Below are 20727 nucleotides of genomic sequence, written 5' to 3' on the forward strand. Positions count from 1 at the left end.
TGTGTTGCTTCCTCTCTCATAAAAGGAAATGCCAGCAGGGGAAGAACTGCTGTCCTCTGCCCTCACTTAGCCACAAAAAGGTCTTTGAATCTCTGGAGTCCAGGAGGAGAAGCCTGGCTGAATCAACATAGCTCTGAGAAGGAGGGCTGTGGGACTCCTGAATAAAGGAGAAGGGTGAGGATTGAAGGCTAAAAGAGTCTATCTTTTGGAAAAGACTAAATAAAATAAGACCCCAGAAAGGTGGAATCTTGTCATATTCTGTTTGAGAGCAAGTCATTTCAAAGAACTAATTGGGAACTGAAGGCAGGGTGCCTGCAGGGCTACCTCGGGCCACAAAGAAGCATGCTGGAATGGCTACCCATCTACACACACACTTACAAACGTGGGGGCCTATTCTTGCACTATTGAAGTGAAAAGCAGGTTTGTCATCACATGGCCCTCATCACCTTTGTATCTGAGTGCCTCACAAGCATTACCTGGTGAGGTAGGGTAGTGCCATTCCCGATTTATAGAGGGGGAACTGAGCTACAGGGTAGACTAAGTGGCTTGCTCAAGATCACACAGGTAACCTGTGGCTGAGGTAGCAATTGGACCAAGATCTGAGGGAACCGGGATCTTGATGGCTCTTCATTCCTTAAAAACTAAGATTTGGACAGGATTGCGTGTCAACTTCACATAATTATTACTTATTTTGTTAATAAAAACATGTACTTAGAGCTGTATCTATCTGAGGTACATATCTGGCCCTCCTTGACATAGTATCTGAGCCCATCATAATCTTTAAGGCACCCCTGTGAAGTACTATTATTTCCATTTTACAGATGGAGACATAAATTACAGAGAGACTACAGGAAATCTGTGACAGAGCAGGGACTTAAACCCAGGTCTACTGAGTTCCAGATTGGCACCATAGCCCCTGCACCATCCTTCCTGTATGTTCACATGCCATTATACAAAAATAGTGCCACACAGACGCTACTGTTGCTAATGTTAACTTTTTAATGGTTGCATTGCAGCTCAGGTAGACCAGGGGGACACGGGAGGGGACATGGATATGGATGGGCTACAGCCTCTGTTTTCTAGTCTGAAATAGCAGTCATGAATGGATTGTTGGGCAATCCCATGGCTTGTTCCCAATCTCCACAGTGTTCTCCATACAAAGACATATTAATTCAGCTTTATAGTGGAAAAGTGAATTTCACCTTTAACAACTTGCTTTCCTTGCCTTTCGATTGTTTTGAGATACAATTATTACTCTAGAAGCTGAAAGATAAAGGCAAGTTATTGAGTTATGGCTGAATCTTCAAACCCTTGGTGACTTTGCCTGGTTTATGTTGTGACAGAGAGTGCACGCTCTGCACTGGAACAAGGATGATTTCTTCGCCTCCCAGAACGATGCCTGCTATTGATTCAATGAAGGAAGAGGAAGGATTTGTCTCCTGAAGCTCTCTGGGCTTCACTCTATCAGCAAGCCAACTCCATATCTTTTCCTCCAAGATACTCTTCTCCTATAGCTTTTTGCATATAGCACTCCAAAAGAGACTGGAAATTTGACAACATGCTATAGTTTAATATAGGGCCATATCCTGCACCCAATTAAGAAAAAATACTCTAAGTTAATATTGGCCAAAATAAGCAGCATATAACCTGACAGATACACCAGCACAATGTTATTTATGGTAGGAAGCCTTTATATAAAGGCAGTATGTGCTTGTATGAGATGAATGATGTTTGAGATTGATAGCTGGTATATATTGGGCCCTAATCCTGCAACAACCTACACACGTACTTAACTTTATGTACATGAATAGCTCTATTGAAAATCAATTAATTTTAAAAATAATGGTCTTAACTGTGCAGTACAATGGTGTCTTTTATCAAGGAAGCATCTCGTTAGAATTCCACCACCCCTACTCACAATGGAATAGTACTTTACTCCAGATGTAGTACCATTGACTTCAGTAACACTGGATTGAGTATTTGACCTCTGAGGGCTTGTCTGCTTGTGGAGCATGACAGATTCAGTAACTCGGCCAGAAGTCTATTAGAGGAGTGGGTGGGTGAGGTTTTGTGGCCTGCAACATGCAGGAGTCAGACTAGATGCTCATATTGGTCTCTTCTGACCTTAAAGTTTAATGTGTCTATGAAGGGACCATCATGAGCTGAAAAAAGCTAGTTCCCAGAATCTTAATTGAAATTCAGTAGAATTTGGGCACCTAACTTCCTTAGGCATCTGTTGAAAAGCCCAGCTCTTGGCTGCCTTGTTGGAATCTAAAAACTTTAGTCTAATGTCTACCTCAGAAACTCTAGCGGAATGTAGGAGGCGATACAGGAGACACTACAGCAAGGCATGGGTGAGTAGTACCCCTGTCCCACCATGCACCAGCCTCTGCAGCCATGCAGGAAAAGCTACAGCTCTGCAGGAGAGATTAGCCCTCCTTGGCTGACTGCCGTCCAGTTCTCACACCCCGGGCTGTGGAGCACACGCTGGTGGCTCAGCACAGTGCTTAGGTCAGTCACATGGGAGCCGGTTCACACTGTGGTCAGCAGCCACAGGGCCGGGCTCCCCCGCCAAGCAGGTGGCTGCCCAGCCCTGCAGCCCCCCCGCTGCTTGGACTAGGTGGGGGAGCAGGCGGGCACGTCTGCCACGCGCCTGTGGAACGCGGACAGAGCGAGCCCAAAACTTTTGTGGCAAGCTGCGGCCGCAGGTGTCCGGACAGCCGAGCCCAGCCCCGGCCCGCCAGCTCCCCCCGGCCCGCGCTCGGCGGCCCCCGCTGCTCCAAGAGGGAGCCTCAGCCCAGCAGCGCGTGCGGAGGGGAATACGCCTTCGCGAGAGGGAGGAAAAAAGCCCCGAGTTCCGCTTCCTGAAGGCGCCTTGGCCGCAGCTGAGACTCGGCGAGGGGCTGCTGCAGGGGAGCCAGAGCTGCGGCCACATGGCAGGGGAGCGGAGCCGCCGCTTCACCCGGGGCCGGCTGAGACCCGGCTTGGCTGCGGAGCTCCGCCAGAGCGCAGCCTCCGCCGCGGCCGCCGCCCGCCACCAGCTGCGCGTGAGTTGGCGTAACGAGTCGGGCCACCCGTCCTCCCCCGCCGCCGGGCTCGCACGGGCTGAGGTCCCATCCCACGGGCGCAACCCCTCCCGGCTGCGCGCCACAGCGCCCCGGGCAGGGAGCGCCCCGCAGAGCTCAGCAGCGCACAGCTGGGAGGGAGGAAGTGTGCAGTGTGCCCGCCACGCGGGAGGGTCTAGAGAGCGCTCGGGGTGTGCGGGAGGGTCTACCGCTCTCCGTGTCCTGGCGCGCTCCGCGGTGTGCGGGAGGGTCTGGAGATTCCCTGTCCTGGCGCGCTCCGCGGTGTGTGGGAGGGTCTAGAGATTCCCTGTCCTGGAGCGCTCTATAGTGTCCGGAGAGGTCTATAACTTATCGTAGGGTATCTAGAACAGTGGCTCTCAACCTTTCCAGATGACTGTACACCTTTCAGGAGTCTGATTCGTCTTGCCTACCCACCAGTTCCACCTCACTTAAAAACTACTTGCTTACAAAAATCAGACATCAAAATGCGGAAGTGTCCCAGCACACTGTTACTGAAACATTGCTTACTTTCTTGTTTTTACCATGTAATTATAAAATCGGTTGGAATAGAAATATTGTACGTACATTTCAGTGTATAGTGTCCAGAGCAGTATACACAAGTCTTTGTCTGTATGAAATTTCAATTTGTACTGACTTTGCTAGTGCTTTTTATGTAGTCTGCTGTAAAACTAGGCAAATATCTAGATGAGTTGATGTACCCCGGAAGACCTCTGCACACCCTCAGAGGTATGCATACCTCTGGTTGAGAACCCCTGTTCTAGAGTATATAGAGGTGTATGGTATACAATTAGGTATGGAGGCCCTAGGGTAGTGAGAGGTCTATGTGTACAGTTTGGTATGGAGATGCTCAAAGGTACAGCGAGATCTATAGTGTACGGTTCTCTGTGTGGGGAGGGCAATGAGGGGCAAGAGGTCTCTAGGGTAGAGTTCAATGTATCAGTTAGCATGTACTAGCATATACTGTATTGAAATTCCCACTGTGTAGATCAGTTTAGAAATCTCCATTGTGTAGCAATATGTACCAGCATATACTACATATTGACCGCCTCTGAATTGAGATTTTATCTAGCGGTCTTTTATAAGATGTGTTCTATTATATAATATACAGAGATTTTAATTGCATAGATATGTATCTAATCTAAAATCTGTGTGATTTAGGTACTTGTATAAACTCTATATAGATCTTCAAGTGGTTGAGGTGACTTTGTGGTAGGGTGTATGTCTGCCATATATCTAGGGCTGTTTCAAGATTGAACAATTTTAATGAAGGAGATTTTAGCAGTTTCAATGTACATTACAAAATCACATTGCATACGGACCTTTTCACAAAGAATGAGATCCCTTAAAAACTGCCCAGAGGGATTCCCCTTCCAAATGAGTCACACCTGGCGGGTTTGTGGACCAGTATCTGTGATTTAGATTGAGATGGAAAGTTTTTCAAGGATCATGATCTTGTAAAGATTTAAGCACATGCTTAATTTAACTCACTGTGAGTAGTCCCATTGATATGGGCTATTCAGTGTGTGCAAAATTAAACAAGTATGCTTAAGTCTTTTCATGAACAGGGTGAAGGAATGGACAAATTGCAGTGTAAAAATGCCTTTTGGAGTGCATAACACATCCATGTATACTCACTGCAAAGAACATAAATGAATCTCTAATGAATGCCACTTTAAAGGTGCTAGCCTGCATGCTTTTAGCACCAATACACAGTAAGTACATCAGGAAGTTTTTACTTAAACGTTTAATTTGTCTTTTTGAGGGTCAGGCTATACATTGTAACATGAACCTAGACTGATCTGAGTGTGCTACGCAAGTGCACAAAGGTTAAGTATAGAAACTGCTTAGTATGACGGTAAGATAGTCCTAGTATAGGTTTTTTTTTTAAAGTCTGAGTAAGCAGTTCTCATTCTCATGTGATTTTAGGTACTTCACAGGATGTTTTTAATTTTTTTCTTCCTGGCTATTATTTTATTTAATATTATTTTTTTGAAATGCTGGTAAGTTCCTGGTTATTTCCACAGGAAATCCCCTGGGTGAAAAGCCAAAGACAAGACACTGACACAGAGACTCTTGCCCTCAAGTTAATACATTCCTGAAAATCATAATTATAAGGCCTCATTCACCATTTCCCTGCACCTTAGATAGTCATTAAAGTGGTGCAAAGAGGTGTAAAATGCTTTGTAATGATTTGGTAGTATTTTGCATCCCGTTTGCACTGGTGTAGAGTGCAGGAGAATAGAGAATGAATGAGGTCCATGCTGTGTAAGTAGGAAAGTACATAGGTTGGAATTGCTGAAGTTCGCAGAGAACTGTCAATCTACCTATTAGAATCAGATTCAGAATATGTTAGCAGCATTTTTGATATTAAGAACCCACTTTGATTTATTTATTCATTAATATATTTTTAAATAATCCATTAAAGGGAATAAATGATTCCCTCTTGGATGAGCTACCAGAGGATGATCTATGTGATTGATCTGAGTTCCTGTTGGTAAAGGTAAATATTTCCCTTTTCAGGTTCCAGGAGAAGATATCTCACTGAAGTAGGGTAGAGCATTTGACATAACTGGGAAAATCAACAGCAATTGCTATTAAAAAGCTAGCATTTGTCCACGATTATCACACACTGGTGTCTAAGTCACTGCAGTTTCCCCTACACTTAGAACAGGAAATAACTGAAATAGCTATGTCTCTACGGGCTGGTGGTCTGATTCTTTGGTTTAATGGGCCTTGCACTCCATTCCCAATGGACAACCTTGGAAATGGAGCTGTCTACTAAGAGAACAACCAGTTCAGTCTTCCTAGCTATCTGAAAGCCAAATACAATTCACCTTTTTCCCTATCCCATTGCTTTCTGAATTTGCAATGCTTTCCCTAGTCATCCTCCAGGGTCTAGGGGAAATGATTCAGACCCTGTGACACTGGGTAATGGGTGAGGTGGGTTGCGTAAGAGCCAAGCTGCCTTCTGAAGATAGTTCCGCTCCTCAAACCATCCTTTCAAGAACTAAAGGAATCTCCACAGCCTAGGCAGATTGTGGGGCTGCAGCCAGCTCTGCATTGCTGAGAGCTGGGAACTAGAATAATTTGGACAATTTGAAAGTGCCAAATCTCCATTCATGCAGTTTTCACATATGTTGGACCTGGCAAGCTTTTAGACCTGAAGAACTCTGTAGGTAGCATAAAGATTCTTGCACACGCGCTAAAGAAATGTGGTCACTTCTTCAAGTAGAACATTGCTCAACAGTCTGCTCTTAACTGTTTCATTTTTATATATAATTTTGAATGGGGTTAATTTAAAATCAGATATTTTAAGCAGACTTATAACGTTTTCTAGTTACAACTGAGATTATTAACACTGGCAATATTTTAGAAATACTTTCTACCACCATTGTGTTAGTACATGAGAATCAGAATGTGAAACTGAAGAAGAAGCAAAAATGAAACTGAGCAGTCTAGTTTAATTGGAGAAGGTGAATAAAATGCAAAACAATAAACCAGATGCAAGCAAGCAAATTTAGATTTAAAAAATTATTTCAGCTTTAGTAACATGAGTGCATTACTGACATAAATAAGCAATAAAATAAAAATCCAATGTTAAAGTTAAAAATATCCCTTTAAAAGGTTATCCTTCAACAGCAATCAGAAACTTTTGTACATCATTTCTGAGAACCTTGTTCTCTCAGCTGGTGGAATATAATCTTGCTGGGTTTCATCCGGATTTATGATTTTGTTTCTCAGATAAAATGCAAAGGGATCCTCCAAGATTTTTTTCTCTTAACAGATATGAAGGTTGAAGATGCCAGGTTTCAGTTTTCCAGTTTGTTAGACTTGTTAGGGGGGCACATAGGGACTTCCAGCTGTTGAGCTTCATTCACCATCAGCAGGAATAATGGTTCTAAAGGCATGATGGGTGTGTTTGAATGTGTACTTGTCTTTGGGAATATTAATGAAGTTACCATCTTTTTACAGTGGTTTTGTGGGTGGGTGGGTTGTGCCTTCGCTATCTTTGCCTGTGAAAACCAAATTACATATTTTCATTCTTTGTGCTTGGAAACTCAAGCCAGGGTACAAAACTTGAGGGTGAAATCCATTCTACCCATATAAAACCTGAGCAGCTGGGCTTTGTATGGGTCTAGCATGAGAACAGGGAGGAAGAACAGATGTAAGCCACCCTGATCACTTGAACTCAGGGCTAAGGTGCAGGGCTACAAAACTATTCTCTGGAAGAGTGATTACAGCCTTTCTGCAGCTGTTGGGCAGTGTTAGCAGCCACTGGATTTGTATAGACACAGATTCTATGCAGCCTTCCCTGGCTGGCTTCCACCATGCTCTTCTTTGCAGGGCTGGAGACTCTACAGTGCTCAAGGTGTGTGTAGGCATTGCTGCATTTCCCCTTCACCACAGTGCAGGACCCAAGCATTGTGGAAGACCTTGCAGTGGTCTTCTGCACTATGAGTGAATATTAGTCTAGAAAAAGAAAAGAAAAAGGAAAACATGAAGTGTATTAAAGCAAGAAATTACGGGAGCTATTTTGTTTTTTATTTCATCCTCTTCAGCTAGAGTAATCATGCTTATCTGTCAACAAAGTTACCTTAGTTTATTTAGTGTGCAGTGTTAATCTTGGCTTATATTCTTGTTTACTGCTGTAATTTGTGCAGGCTGTGCCCTTAATTATCCCATGATGATGAGGTTCCATTATTGTAAAACTTTCTTATCAGGACTTACTGTGGTGCATGCGCAGCTTGTTCACAATGTAGCAGCATCTTTAGCTATTGCAATCAGGTTCCACTTGATCTTCTTTCTTTACTGTGACTGATTAAGATGCGACACTCTGGGACCAAATGCCCATGTGTTGTGATCCCTTTATGTCACTCTGGTAGCGACAAGGAGCTGTAAAGTGAGGAGCCTTGGCCACTGTGAAATACCATGGCTTTTTAACATGGCATAGGGAGTGTTCCAGGGAAAAGAGGGCATGGCCAGAATCTGCTGGCTCTTTTTGACTTGTGGACTGCCCTGTGGGGGCTGTGGTCAGTAGAATGTAAATTAGAGCGGCTCTAAAGCTACTGTAACTGGCGCGAGGGGTTAGATAGGTCTCTGGCTGGCCTGACATATGTGGAGGTGTGGTAAAGTGAAGGTGGGTTAAAGTAGCATGTAGCCTTTCTTGCTTTTTCACTGGTTCCTTCCTGTCTTCCCACTCCTTCCGATGCTCTGGTAGCATGGCTTATGACATCAGGTGCCTAAGGCCTGGGCCTTATGAATTAGCTATAAGCCCTTGGGACAGATCCTCAGCTGGTGTAGATTGTCACGGTACCATTGAAGTCAGTGGAGTTTACACCAATTGAGGACCTTACCACAGTTCTCAATTCTTTACTCTCACATTTATTGCTTTCTTCCTAGATGATCTGCTTTACCTTTACTTATATGTTGCTGTTCCTCCAGCCACTGTTTAAAAAAAAAAAAGAAAAAAGGACATTTCCTTTTCATGCGCTCTATTTTGTCTGTCATTGAAAATAAAATGTCAAGGGCCAGTTAAAACGCAGCGCAATATTCTATTCATATACTGGAGGCACAGAGAAGTGCCTCAGAATAAACTGGAAGCAAATATGAATTTATAGTTATTATCTGGAATTATATTATGTAAATCAGAGACTTCTCCAGTGCTCCAAAAGGCTGAATGAGGAAGCAAAGCTTCAAGGACAAGTGTATGTGCAACACTTCCTGGCATGTTTTAGAGAGCATAATATTTCAACATTAACGTATCCTGCATTAGTTGCACAAGCATTTTTTTCCAGAAATTTACCATGTTGTCTGAAAACTGTGTAATATTACTCATGCTGTTCCAATAATTGCAAAATGATTAGTTATTTTCTGTAAAATTCTTTATAATTAAAAAAAATGCAATTTACAAATCTGCTCAATGAAAGTCAAGTTTAAACAATTTGCTTAAAATATTCCACACATTTCTTCTTAAAACAAAGTTCCAAAAATGTTGCAAACTTTTTGTTACTTTATTTTAAATATGAGGTGCTTGTTTTGAAATCGCTAGAAATAATTGTCAATGCAAGTTGTGTAATTGTGCACACAAATAGTAAATAAGTTCATTTGTCTGTCACTCAGTTTGTATATGCAGATGCAGTAATACTTAGGTGGGAGCTCCTAACATGTGAGCCAATATTAGACATGACACACATCCGCTGGTGGTATTGCTGGAAATTAGATTGCTAATGGATTAGCCAAATATCTTGTATTTTTATACTATCTCTGTTTTCAGAACAAAATCAGTGGCTGACAGTTTATCCATGAAGTTTGGAATGTCTGCAGTACTTATCTTCTACATGATTTCCATAAGTGTGCTGACATTTACCCTTCATTTTAATAAGCCTTAAGTGATTCACCTCTCATCTTTCTTACATTAGTTAACTGGGTTAATAGCAGTGTGGAATCAGGATCTTGTTCTACGTGCCATTTGTACTGGCAGAAATTCCTTTTCATTGTATTATGTGCAGCCCAATGCAGATAATTGTGGTATTTAATGATTTCTCCGGCCTTTTGGTTCTGTTTCTTATAGCAGAATGTTAGATTTCTCTAGTTCACTGTGCCTGAATTCCACTTTAATGATTCTGTGGAATACTCACGCTTCAAATGTATTTTCTGAGTAGTGGATTTGAGACGAGCAATGCAAATTCCATTAATATGGTGAGTTCACAAGCTGCCGGGGATTTTTAGTTTTAGGTCTAACTTTTAATTCTGAAGGTAGTTATCTCTTCTAAATATGGTGGTTTCCTCATTACACCAATGCTACCTCCTTCTTTCATTATCTTGCAATATGTGGAAACAAAGCTGTGCACATTATCATTTGTAGAAAAAGCAATCAATTTTAAGATTACAATGTCAACAAGAACACATATCCCACTAGTATTCAAAATACTAATCAAGACATTGAGCTTGGGTAGTACAAATACCCTTAGGCCAAATCCCAAGATCCTTACTCAGTGTTTACCCAGCCCATACTCAGATAAAGTCCCATTGACTCCTGAATCATTACAAATATCATGCTTACATGAATGGACTTGATATTGTGAATTTTTGATGTTTGGAAGGTACAATGTTGACATGAACACCTTGGGGTACACAGGTTATTCTAGAGATGAGCTGTGAATGGGCTCTTTGCTTTCTGAGAATGTTCTAATGTCTAATATCCATTATGTACTGAAATCGGTAAGACATAATTTGAGATAGTATTAGTGCTATGCTTCCAGTATGTAAAATATATGGTATATATTGCTATATGTGCATAAGGAAAGCACTATGTAACTTAGAGCAGATACTACATTTCAGCCTGTAGACTATTTTTAAAATTTAACAATTTATTTTAAAGGCAATTCATATGCAAAGATGTTATCTTTGTGATGCACATTCTCAAAAACAAGCAAAGGTGAAAACTAAACACACATGGAGTAAAATATAAATGCTGTTGTAATCAATAGGCATTTTGTCACTAATTTCAATGGGTCAAAATTTCACCCATTGTGGTCTGTAGTACTTAGGCACAATAGAGCACTACATGAAGCCTAAATCCTGTGACGCGATCTGCTATCTGAACCTTTTTACCTTTACCACTGAGGTCAGTGGTGATCCACTCAGGATCGGCATCTGTGTTGATGGATCCTTTGCAGATTCAGGACTTTAGCAACTGACCTCCAGTGCTCCATAATTTCTCAATATTAAAGAGCATATGTATATATTTATACCCTAAGTGTGAACTTCATGTCTTTACTAGGCTTTGTCTCATCATGTATGTAACAGACCTTTGGCTGTGGATTCATGGGAATTCGGTATCCCACCTCCGACTCGTTTAAACAAAAGAATAGTGCAATTTACAAGCAGCACCTTTCACTCAATGGTATCTCCCCAGTCAGAAAGTTTTCAGTGAGCAAGTTCACAGTTGTGCTCCTGCTCAGTTGTGTTTTCACGAAGATGCTGGCAATGATATGAAACTGACCAGAATCGTGTGATCCTCATTATTTTCAAATAGATTCTAGAGCGATGATGTAAGTGCAGCCAAGCAAAGGGCACAGACAAGAATACACTAACTGCAAATTCTCCAAATGCTCAACTCGCCCTCTAGAGACAGACAAAAAGACAGACATTCTTCCCTGTGTAACTCTACTGAACTCCATTAATGATTTATACCAGAGATTAAATTGGTACAGAGAGAAAGAGAAGGAGATAAGGAAAGAAAGCCACATGGAGAAAAGCTCAGAAAGAAGGGAAAAGCTTTACAAACATTGGGGAATGGGGTTGGGGAAAAGAGAGACTAAAGAAGAAAAGGGAAAGAAGGAATGAAATGCAGAGAACTGCTATTACAGTTGATCAGGTTGGTGAACAACTAATCCGAACCTCAAACCGCCTAAATTTTTGGCATCCCTAGACTGCTCTTTACTAGTCAGTGATGATGTTTAAATGTAGAATTTCCAGCAGGTATGAGGATTAAAAAATGAAACAACATCTTAGACCATTGTGGAATAAGTTCATTTACAATAACTCAGAATCTATTTAACTTTATAGGAGAATCCAAACTAACTACCCCTTTGCCTACTAGAATCAGGTCTAGAAGAGGAAAAAAGTAACTGGCAGATTGCATCAAGGAGGAAGGACGGGAAGTTTATTTCGGAAGTTGACCCTTAAGTTTGCTTTGGAGGAGGAAGCTTAGGCAGGGAGAAGAAGGATCAGTACTGCAACAGCATTTAACAGGATGTGACACTGTGTATGTGATGTTTCCGAAAATCTCATATCTCAAGTAAAAATTCCAGCACCAGATATTCAGATTTGTAAGTTAGGGATGACTGACGGGAATTGGATAGATCCATAGTATATGTATGATAATACTTATGCACTCATATAGAGCTTTCCATTTGAGAATTGTCATGTATTTTACAAAGATCAATTAATTTAGATTCACAGTATCCATTTGAAGTTAGGTAATTCTGCCAGTCTGTTTTTTCATACTCATCATTACATGGTTTCTGAGTGGCATTATTAGTATATGGTGGTGTTATCCCAATTTTGTAGATAAGGATAATGAGACACAGAGAGATTAAGTGTCTTACCTGATATAAGTCTTATACTTATTGTAAGCTCTTTTCGGGCAGGGACTGTCTTTTTGTTTTGTGTTTGTACAGCCTCTAGAACACTGGGATCCTGATCCATGACTAGGACTCCTAAGTTCTATGATAATACAAATAATAAATAAAAACATTCACAATAAGGTACAGAGAAAATCTGCAGTAGAATCCCAAAGAGAACTTCTATCTCCCAGTCCACTCCCATAAGTGTAAGAACGTTCTTCCTCTCCCCGGAATGGACGCATTAATGTTACCGTCATAATCAGGGAAGATGATTTGATGACTAGTCTCTGCTTCCTGAATTGGTGGCACATATGCAGTGGGCATGGGAAATTCATACGTATGTATATTGAGTATGGTACAGTGGAGCAGTGGGGGAATGTGGCTCAAGTAATCAAAAATACATGGTGTGTAGGTGTAGTTTTGTATCATGACTTTGGATGTGAATAGGTGGACAGACATGAGGGTGTTTGAAGGGGGAGGGGAGGACATTAACTCTGTGTTTCCATACTTTACTTTAAGATGACATCTTTAGATGCCCAAACATTGGAATTTCCTAGTTTTCAGATTGATTGATTTATTTAAGCGAATGTAACTCCTGTGCCCGGTGTCACAGCAGTAACAGAGGCCAGGTTCAATGCTGTTGAGGAGTTCCACTTAAAGTTAAATGTTTTGCTTGAGCCCTCATCTCACACCTTGTTCCCTCCTCCATTCTTACACACTAAAAATATAAATCTTCTGGTCACCTGTGCTGGTGGCCTTCCCCCACTTTTAGCGCTCCGGAGTCCTTGAGAACATGGAGCCACAAATATCTTTTATCTTATATTTTATTTTATAACAAAATAAACAGTTATTTACAAAAAAGTGAAATTAGCAAAACTGAAGCAGTGCATCAGGCACCTAGTTGACCCCTTATTAATTGTCTCACTTATTAATTGTCCAGCTTGTTGGAGCCCACAACTTTTACTTACAAATCAGTTTCCACCCTCCAGAACCTCACTAACAAATCCAGTTAGACTCAGTGGTTGTCAAATGAGCACCAGGAGGCAGCTCTCCTCAGCCTGCCCAGGGTAGGCCACTGAAGTCTGAGACACCAGGCCCTGTGGCTGTGAGGTCAGGTTCCTCAAAGCCAGCTTTGCCACGTCTGCTGTTGTCCAGTTATGTTCAATGAAATCTTCTCCATTAGATCAGCTACTGCTGGGACCTGCTCCACAAAACAGATATTCCATTTGGTCTGTTGCTAGGTTCAGCTCCACAAAGGCTCCAGAATTTCTGAATGGAAAAGCCAGAGCAAAGCAAGATCCCCCAGAGTCCCTGTTTTCCCTAACTGTCTCTGGTTGATTTTGGGCTCACTACACAATCTAAGTCCCATGATCTGTCTGCTCAATGTGACCCACTTTTCCCAGACTGTACCTTTTTCAGAATCTTCCCACCTTTCATAAGTTCACCTACATGAAACATTTAATATTGCTTTCAAAACAGAACACAACTCCAAGCAAGGACACATACAACACTGTACAGAACTGCACTGGGGCAAAATGACCATTTATATCAGTGAAGCCTGTCAGAGCTAGCTTTCCCTCATTTCTCTATAGGAGGAACAGAGAGTTTCCTTTCCCTTTAAACTTTCTAAGTCTGGAGCTCACATTAATATGTTCCATTCTGGAGCACTATATGTTCCAATCCATTCTGGAGCACTAATATGTTCCATTCCTTTTTTTCCCCTCCTTATGTTAGATACATATTTACAAACTTAACAGTAGCTTAACTATTTTTTTTTTGGTCTGTTAATTGGTATCTTTGGTATTTAATCTTTTCCAAGTGATGGATGCTTGACATGGCTTCATGCTGATTATTATTAAACATTTACATATCACTGTAAATCGTACATGGTGCTTTACTAGTATTGAGTAAGACAGTTCTCTTGTAGTGCTCTAGGCAATGCTAACTAGCCTTCCCTTCCCCGCTTGCGTTCCCCAGGACTTGACATCCACTTACTGCCTCTTGCATGGGTGCCCTGAGGGAATGGATTTCCGGTGCTCCTTTTCCCCTTCGCATTCATGCAACACCAGCCATAATCTGGAACAAAATACTAAAGCTCTTAGATACCATGATATGAGTTGTTTTAAAAGCATAAGCAAATATATAAAATAATTAAACATATACTTTTCTCACATACACACACACTGGTCTTGTACTGGAAACATTACAGGGTCTTAGCCATCATCACAGGGATTTTCAGAGGAACCTAATTCAGTCGGAGTTGGGTGCCGAACTCCTTTAGGATTCTTTGAATATCTCAGTCAAATAGCACTATTAATTCGTGCAGGCTATCCACAAAAGGGTAAAGAATCTCATTTAAGGAAATGCCTTACGATATTATCTTTTATAACAGCAAAAACAACTAATTTATTATTATATTCGCTACATTACATTGCTGTTGTATCTACATTTTAGTGCGCATGTGTGTAGCAAGATATATCTGCAAGAGTAATTTCTTTGCTCTGTGTGTGGAATATATGTAATTCCCTCCAAATTCTGAATTCCATATTATATATAAGAAGTAAAAGGTTTTTCTGTCACTGAGTCTGAAATTGGCTTGTTTGCCTTTCTCATCTTTGAGGGTAATGTCGGCTGACTTAAAGCAAACATGATTCTAGGTTGCTTTGACATGTTGACCTAAATTAAATGATGTAGATATAATGAAATTTAATGAATGCAACTGAGTTAGATAAATGGGAGGAAAGCTTCCTTTCTAAATGTAGTCATTTATCAACAAGAATAAAATAGAAATGTCTATTTCTGAAACAGGAATGACTAAATATGTTTAGCACAGAAACATTTTTTTTCTTGCTCTATTGGACTTGGTTTCGGTTAATATAGTAGATGTTGATTCTTTGAATCTCTCATTGTTTGAACATGTCCTTGCCCGCTTTGTGGAAATTGTTTTCTGCTAAGGGTACCTGAACTAGCTCCCACTTACACTTGTTATAGACTGATGTATCTCCTCTGACTTTAATACATATTCTCCTAATTCAGAGTGGAATAAGCAAGAATTCAGTTGGGCCCACTGGTGTTTTATAAAGCATGCATTTGTATTTCCTAAACATATGTGAAAATACAGTCAAAATGATGTGGTTAGACCAATGGATATTCAGAGATAAGATTGTTGGTCTTATCTGAAAGCTAGCGCGAACATTTAAAGTTAACTGTATGTTAAATATATCTGTATTTAGTGTAAGTTCCCCAGTGACCTTTGGCTCTGAACTTGAGTTTACTTTTTCAGCCTCAGGTAAAAACTGTGTTTGAATTGGGGATCCCCTTTTGGGGTCTGAGGTTTTGTCACCCTCTGGCACAATTTTGAAGGTTCACAAAAATAATTTGACTTCATACTTCCCCCGCCCGCCCCCCACTATTATTTGAAATAAGGAATTACCCTCCCCTTTTCAGATGATTCAATTAAAAATCAAACAAATATGTTTTCTGGCTGAAGGGAAATCTGCATTTTGTAATAGAGTTAGAAGAATTCCCCAAAGCCAGTGGATGGTATAAGCAGGTTCCCTGAATAGATGTCTATTGACTGTGCTGTATTTATCTTTTGCATTTGAATGGTTTTGTTTTTCTCTGCTTCATTTTTAACATTCTCTCCATGGGCAGAGGTGTCCGCACAAATCCTCTGAATCACGTAAGTCCTCAAAGCAGAGCTTAAGGTGAATTTCAGTGGTCCACAAGTCGTGTTCTGGCTCTCTCCTCTGGGGTGAATGTTATTGTGCTCACTGTCTGCTCCATTTCCTCACCCTATTTCTCCATTGTTTTTTCTCCGTGCTCTGTTTTACACAATCCCTCTCCTTAGTTGAATTGCATCCAGTTCAAGATTGAGTTCAAGACAAATCAAACCCACTGTATTTAAGAGCATTGATAATGATCTAAACCAGTTTCTCACCTATTTTAAATGCAAATAACCCAGACATATTCCCTTTCAGACCTTATTATGGGCCAGATGCTTTGCTCTCACTGAGAGGTTCTGAGTTATCCTCAGCTCCTGGTGAAGTCAGTAGTAATTGAGAAGGTTCAACCCCTTGCATGGCCAATGTTGGTGGAGTTACCATGGGTTCTCAAGTATTTTGGCTGGCTTGTTATGCTGATAGTATGTTTAAAAATGTTGTGAAATAGATTATATAAAAGTGCATCAACTCTTTACCATGATGAGTGAATGTGTCCTTTCATCAGACTAAATGGAAAAAATGAGAGATGGCTTTAGAGTTAGCAGACAGCCAACCAATGAGAGTGGAGTATGTTGTCTGTTTGCTCTCATCGACAAATATTTTATTTCTCATTTAGATTAAATTGATGCATTTTACATTATTTTCATATGCTCTGGTGTTTTGGAGCTTTGGGTTAACACATGTGGATGAATTGGTCTTTGATGCAAACTTGGTGAACAGTACTCTTCTCAGGTATGAGAAGTTCTTGCAAAATGCTTTTAGGATGCTAGATAAGAACATTTTTACATCTCCTATGAGTTAAGGTATGCTTTTCTCCTCTTTAGGAAATATTTGTCCTCAGAGGAATACCCTGTTCCCCATTAAGGGCCCCGTCTTTTGATGTGCTGAATGCCCTCACCTACAACCTTGCAGGATCCAGGCCATAAGTTTCCACGAGTCTCTTCCATTGAAGAGCTTTGTATGTCAGTTCTCCTACATCTCTTTTGAAATATCTTTATTTCTCATTTATCTTTTTAGTAGGAATGTGTCTGTCAGATTTTGTAGGTCAGAAAGTAACTGGTGGTGTTTTGCACCAGTCATTCTCTCTTTTGAGGTTTGAAACTTCCATTCATTTTTGTGGGCCAAATCTTGGCTCCATTGAGGTCAATGAACATTTTGTCATTGGCTTCTTTGGGACCAGGATTTGTAGCTATTTCAATGGAAGAGCCTTTGCGTACCCCTGACTCATCATATCAGAATATACAGGGCCAACAATAATAGAGAGTGCAGAGGCAGGAACATCTAGGGCAGCAAACTTTAGCAGCTCCAGAAGCAATAGAATAAGCGCACTCTGCTAAGGCAGTTTTCCTACCCTATGTTGGGAAATCAAAGTGTTTCTGGTTTGTAATATTTGTGCAGTATTTCCCACCTGAGATGTTGCTGTCAGTTCCGAGCACCACCTAATTGACAAATTGGAGAGAATTCTGAGGACAGCAGTAAAAATGTTCAGTCAGAATTGGAAGGACTGACTCACAAAGAAGGATTAAAAGAGCTAATATGGATATTGTGGCTTATATGTATGAGATGGCTAAGATGATGCTATTGCCTTACTCATGTGAGGAGTCCCATTAAAGTCAGTGGAAGTACTTGTGTGAGTAAGGCAATCACAATTTTGTCCAGTGTGGGAGACATTATAACAGTATAAGTATAGAAATATTTAAAGGATGTAAACCCCAAGGAGGGAGAGAGAATACTGAGTGTAATATACAAGGGTCGTGGGATGACAGTGAGAAAGGGAAAATTTAGGCATAATACTAGAGCAATCTTCCTGATAGTAGATGCATTAGGTGGAGAAGCTGTCTTGCTTAAGGAAGTCTCATGATTTGGGATTTTTATAACAAGGCTGGACAAAATACGGCAAAATGTACTGCACAGTTCCATCATGCATCAGCAGGGAGGTAACTTGGATGAGTTAATGATTTGTTTTCAGTTCTGACTTCTATCATTCTGCATACAAATTTATTCATCAATACATATTTAGTACAATAATGAATAGACTTCAACACTTCTTTCAGAATAGCACATGATCAGCATAAGTGTTTTCCTATTCTTATATTTGCAGTGTGTACTAAAATATATTCTGAGCTATTAGATGGTCCCATCCACTGTACATATACACGTGTTTCCTTTTTGCCTGTTGTTGAATGCCAGGCAGACAATCCATCATCCCATTGGCACATGGAGAGCAAATGTAGAACAGAGAAAATGTGGAAGTAAAATATTATTCTAAGCTGAAATTCAGTTAGTAAGAAGCACCTGTGTATTCCAAAGCTCACAACTTATTTTAAAGTATTGACTGGACTTTCATATCTGGGGCAATCATTTGACCCTGGAAATTTTTGATTGCATGGTGTTTCTGCACTTCCTGACACCATTTAATTAAACAATTTCATCTGCAAACACTGGTTGAGGCTAAATCATGGAATATGCGTTTAACTTGTGTATCCTTTTTGGTTAATACAAATCCCTACATATTTAAAGCAATGTTATGGGGATTTAGTCTCATAGTTCCCATTGGCCTTAATGAGAATCGTATAGCTAAAACATTGCCTTTCTCTGGGAATTTGGGGGAACTGATAAAGCTGAAACTCAAGAAATGCATGAACAGAAATTTAGCTTATCCATGTTCCTGTCTCTAGTTTGGCAATAGCTTCAGGAAACTTTCACTTTTTGCACAAAGTGGCCACAGTGTATTTAAACCTGAAGAAGTACTATAGTCTCTCTCTCAAACGCCCCCTGTCACTTCCTTCTTGGGAGTCAAATAAGGTCCCAAAGATTCTGATTACATCATAAAGTTTTAAAAGAGTTGGACCTCAAACAATGTAGTAGATGCGGTGAGGTTCTGAACTTGTTTGGAGAATGGAAATTATGGATGACCATGCAGATACAGCACTTAAACTATCAGAAAAACACCTTTTGCCTTGTTTATATAAAATATGTCAATGAGGATAATTGGAGGGACAGCAGTCCCTGAGGGAGTGTATCCCTTCAGTCACCGTATACCCCTCCAGTTACAACAAATTACAGCCTGTGTTGTGAAGGAGTACTGTGCTGGAATGGAGTACAACATGGTACATAATGCTCCTTATTAAAAAGGAAAATCTACCATATATTTTAGTTACTCTTGCGGTGACAGCCCTCCATATTTGTCCTGCATTGCCTGTATGTTATACTTACATCACCTGTTCATATGACCATCTAACACCCACTTATTGGTTCTCCCCTCCTTGCATAGTGCAGACTGCTGCTCTTGCTCCTCTCCTTTGTCTTTTTCTCCCATTCTGCTTTGAGCCTTCATTCATGCTTCTCTATATGTGTGGCACAGTCTCCTACTTGTCTGCCATGTATCCTATCTTTTCCTGCCCTTCTTCATAGCCCCACTTAAAAGCCACTTCTTCCAGGAGTTCTTCCTTCCTTCTTCCTCAAGGCACTAATCTCTCCACTCCCTCTTTTGACTGAACTTTACCTAAACCATTGTTCTGTGTAATGTTGTGTATTGTGTGTTTTTGTGTTCCCTAATGTAGATCGTAAACTCTTTCGGCCCAGAAATGTCTTTCCCAGAGTGCAAAGTTCCATATGCTGATATGGTTCTATATAAATAATAACATAATTACAATATATATTGATAGGATAGTGAAATGTAGTTCCAATAATAGCTAATGCATCTTTCTGAAAGGGGACAAATATACATTTTTTTATATTCACACTTCTTTAAAGCATGTTTCAAAGGCTCCATATTTATTATGTGCCAGTGGAATGCCTTGATATACTAAGTTTTCTTGTTTTAATGACAGCTTGAACAAGTACATAAATATTCATGTGAAATAAGTAGCTGCCCCTTCTCAATTTATATTCCCTTGGAGTAACATAACATGTAGAGGTCCTCTTTTGGAACAGACACACTTTGTTATTTAAATCTCATGCTGTTAGGTATTGGGACGTGCCTCCACTAAAACAAGCTCTTGAAGCTAGTGCTCTTGCTGTTAAACCCTTGATGCTTGTGGCTATGTTTCTTCTCTTGTTATTTGCTGATGCATTTTCCAGTAGCACTAACCTGAGGAAATCGCAAGTCCCAGTGCTTAGGGGTCAAGCAGGAGATTCCTGTTTCTAAAGCTGAAATCTGTTTTGGGGTTTGTTTGTTTTTTGCTAGTCTGTGGGAAAGTGCTGGGGCTTAGTGTGATGATTGTAGGTAGTAGAATTTTTTAAACTGAAGTTCTCCAGTATGGTTAAATCCTGCATATTCCAGATATTATAGGACTGCTTTTCAAAGGTATTGAGCAACTAGTGCTCTGACTGAAGTGAACAGACGTCTCTAGCGCTCAGCACCTCTGCAAATCTGGCCCTCTGTTCTCAATAGCATGTTTATCACATGAGTGTTCAAATAACATTCACACTAAGAAACATGGATTTAAACGCAACCGGTGTTACTCCTACATAGACCAATGGCACATATGCTCTAGTGCCTGTTTCCAGCATTTGGTTTTAGCATTTATATTAGCTAATAAATTTTTCCAACAGTACATCTCCCCTCCCTCCGTTTCATAAAAAAATGTTCTGTTTTGGTAACATCCTTTTGATCCAAACTCTCATTGGAGTTGATGGGAATTATGTGCGAGGACCGTGGGACTGATCCCTACGTTGCTTGACTTGAATGAGAATAGGATTGGGCTGGTCAGCTCTCCTGCTATTGTGATGCGCAGGTAGAAATTTCTAATCTCATGTCAAGATACAGTTATCAAGATACAAGTT

The 20727-nt window shown here is 40.6% G+C and overlaps 1 protein-coding gene across 1 annotated transcript in view; it reads left to right on the top strand.

Moving 5' to 3' along the window:
• Positions 1-2829: 2829 nt before the first annotated feature.
• Positions 2830-20727, top strand: part of DOCK10 (dedicator of cytokinesis 10) — a 213013-nt gene continuing 195115 nt past the window's right edge. Inside the window, exon 1 of the mRNA XM_067562553.1 lies at positions 2830-3047. Within this exon, the coding sequence (XP_067418654.1) occupies positions 2934-3047 (114 nt within the window). The 5' untranslated portion in view covers positions 2830-2933. The remainder of the gene's footprint in view (positions 3048-20727) is intronic.

The sequence above is a fragment of the Emydura macquarii genome, unplaced genomic scaffold (assembly GCF_026122565.2).
Source record: "Emydura macquarii macquarii isolate MOO-44397 ecotype Brisbane River unplaced genomic scaffold, CSIRO-AGI_Emac_v2 contig_18, whole genome shotgun sequence".
Classification (NCBI taxonomy): domain Eukaryota; kingdom Metazoa; phylum Chordata; order Testudines; family Chelidae; genus Emydura; species Emydura macquarii.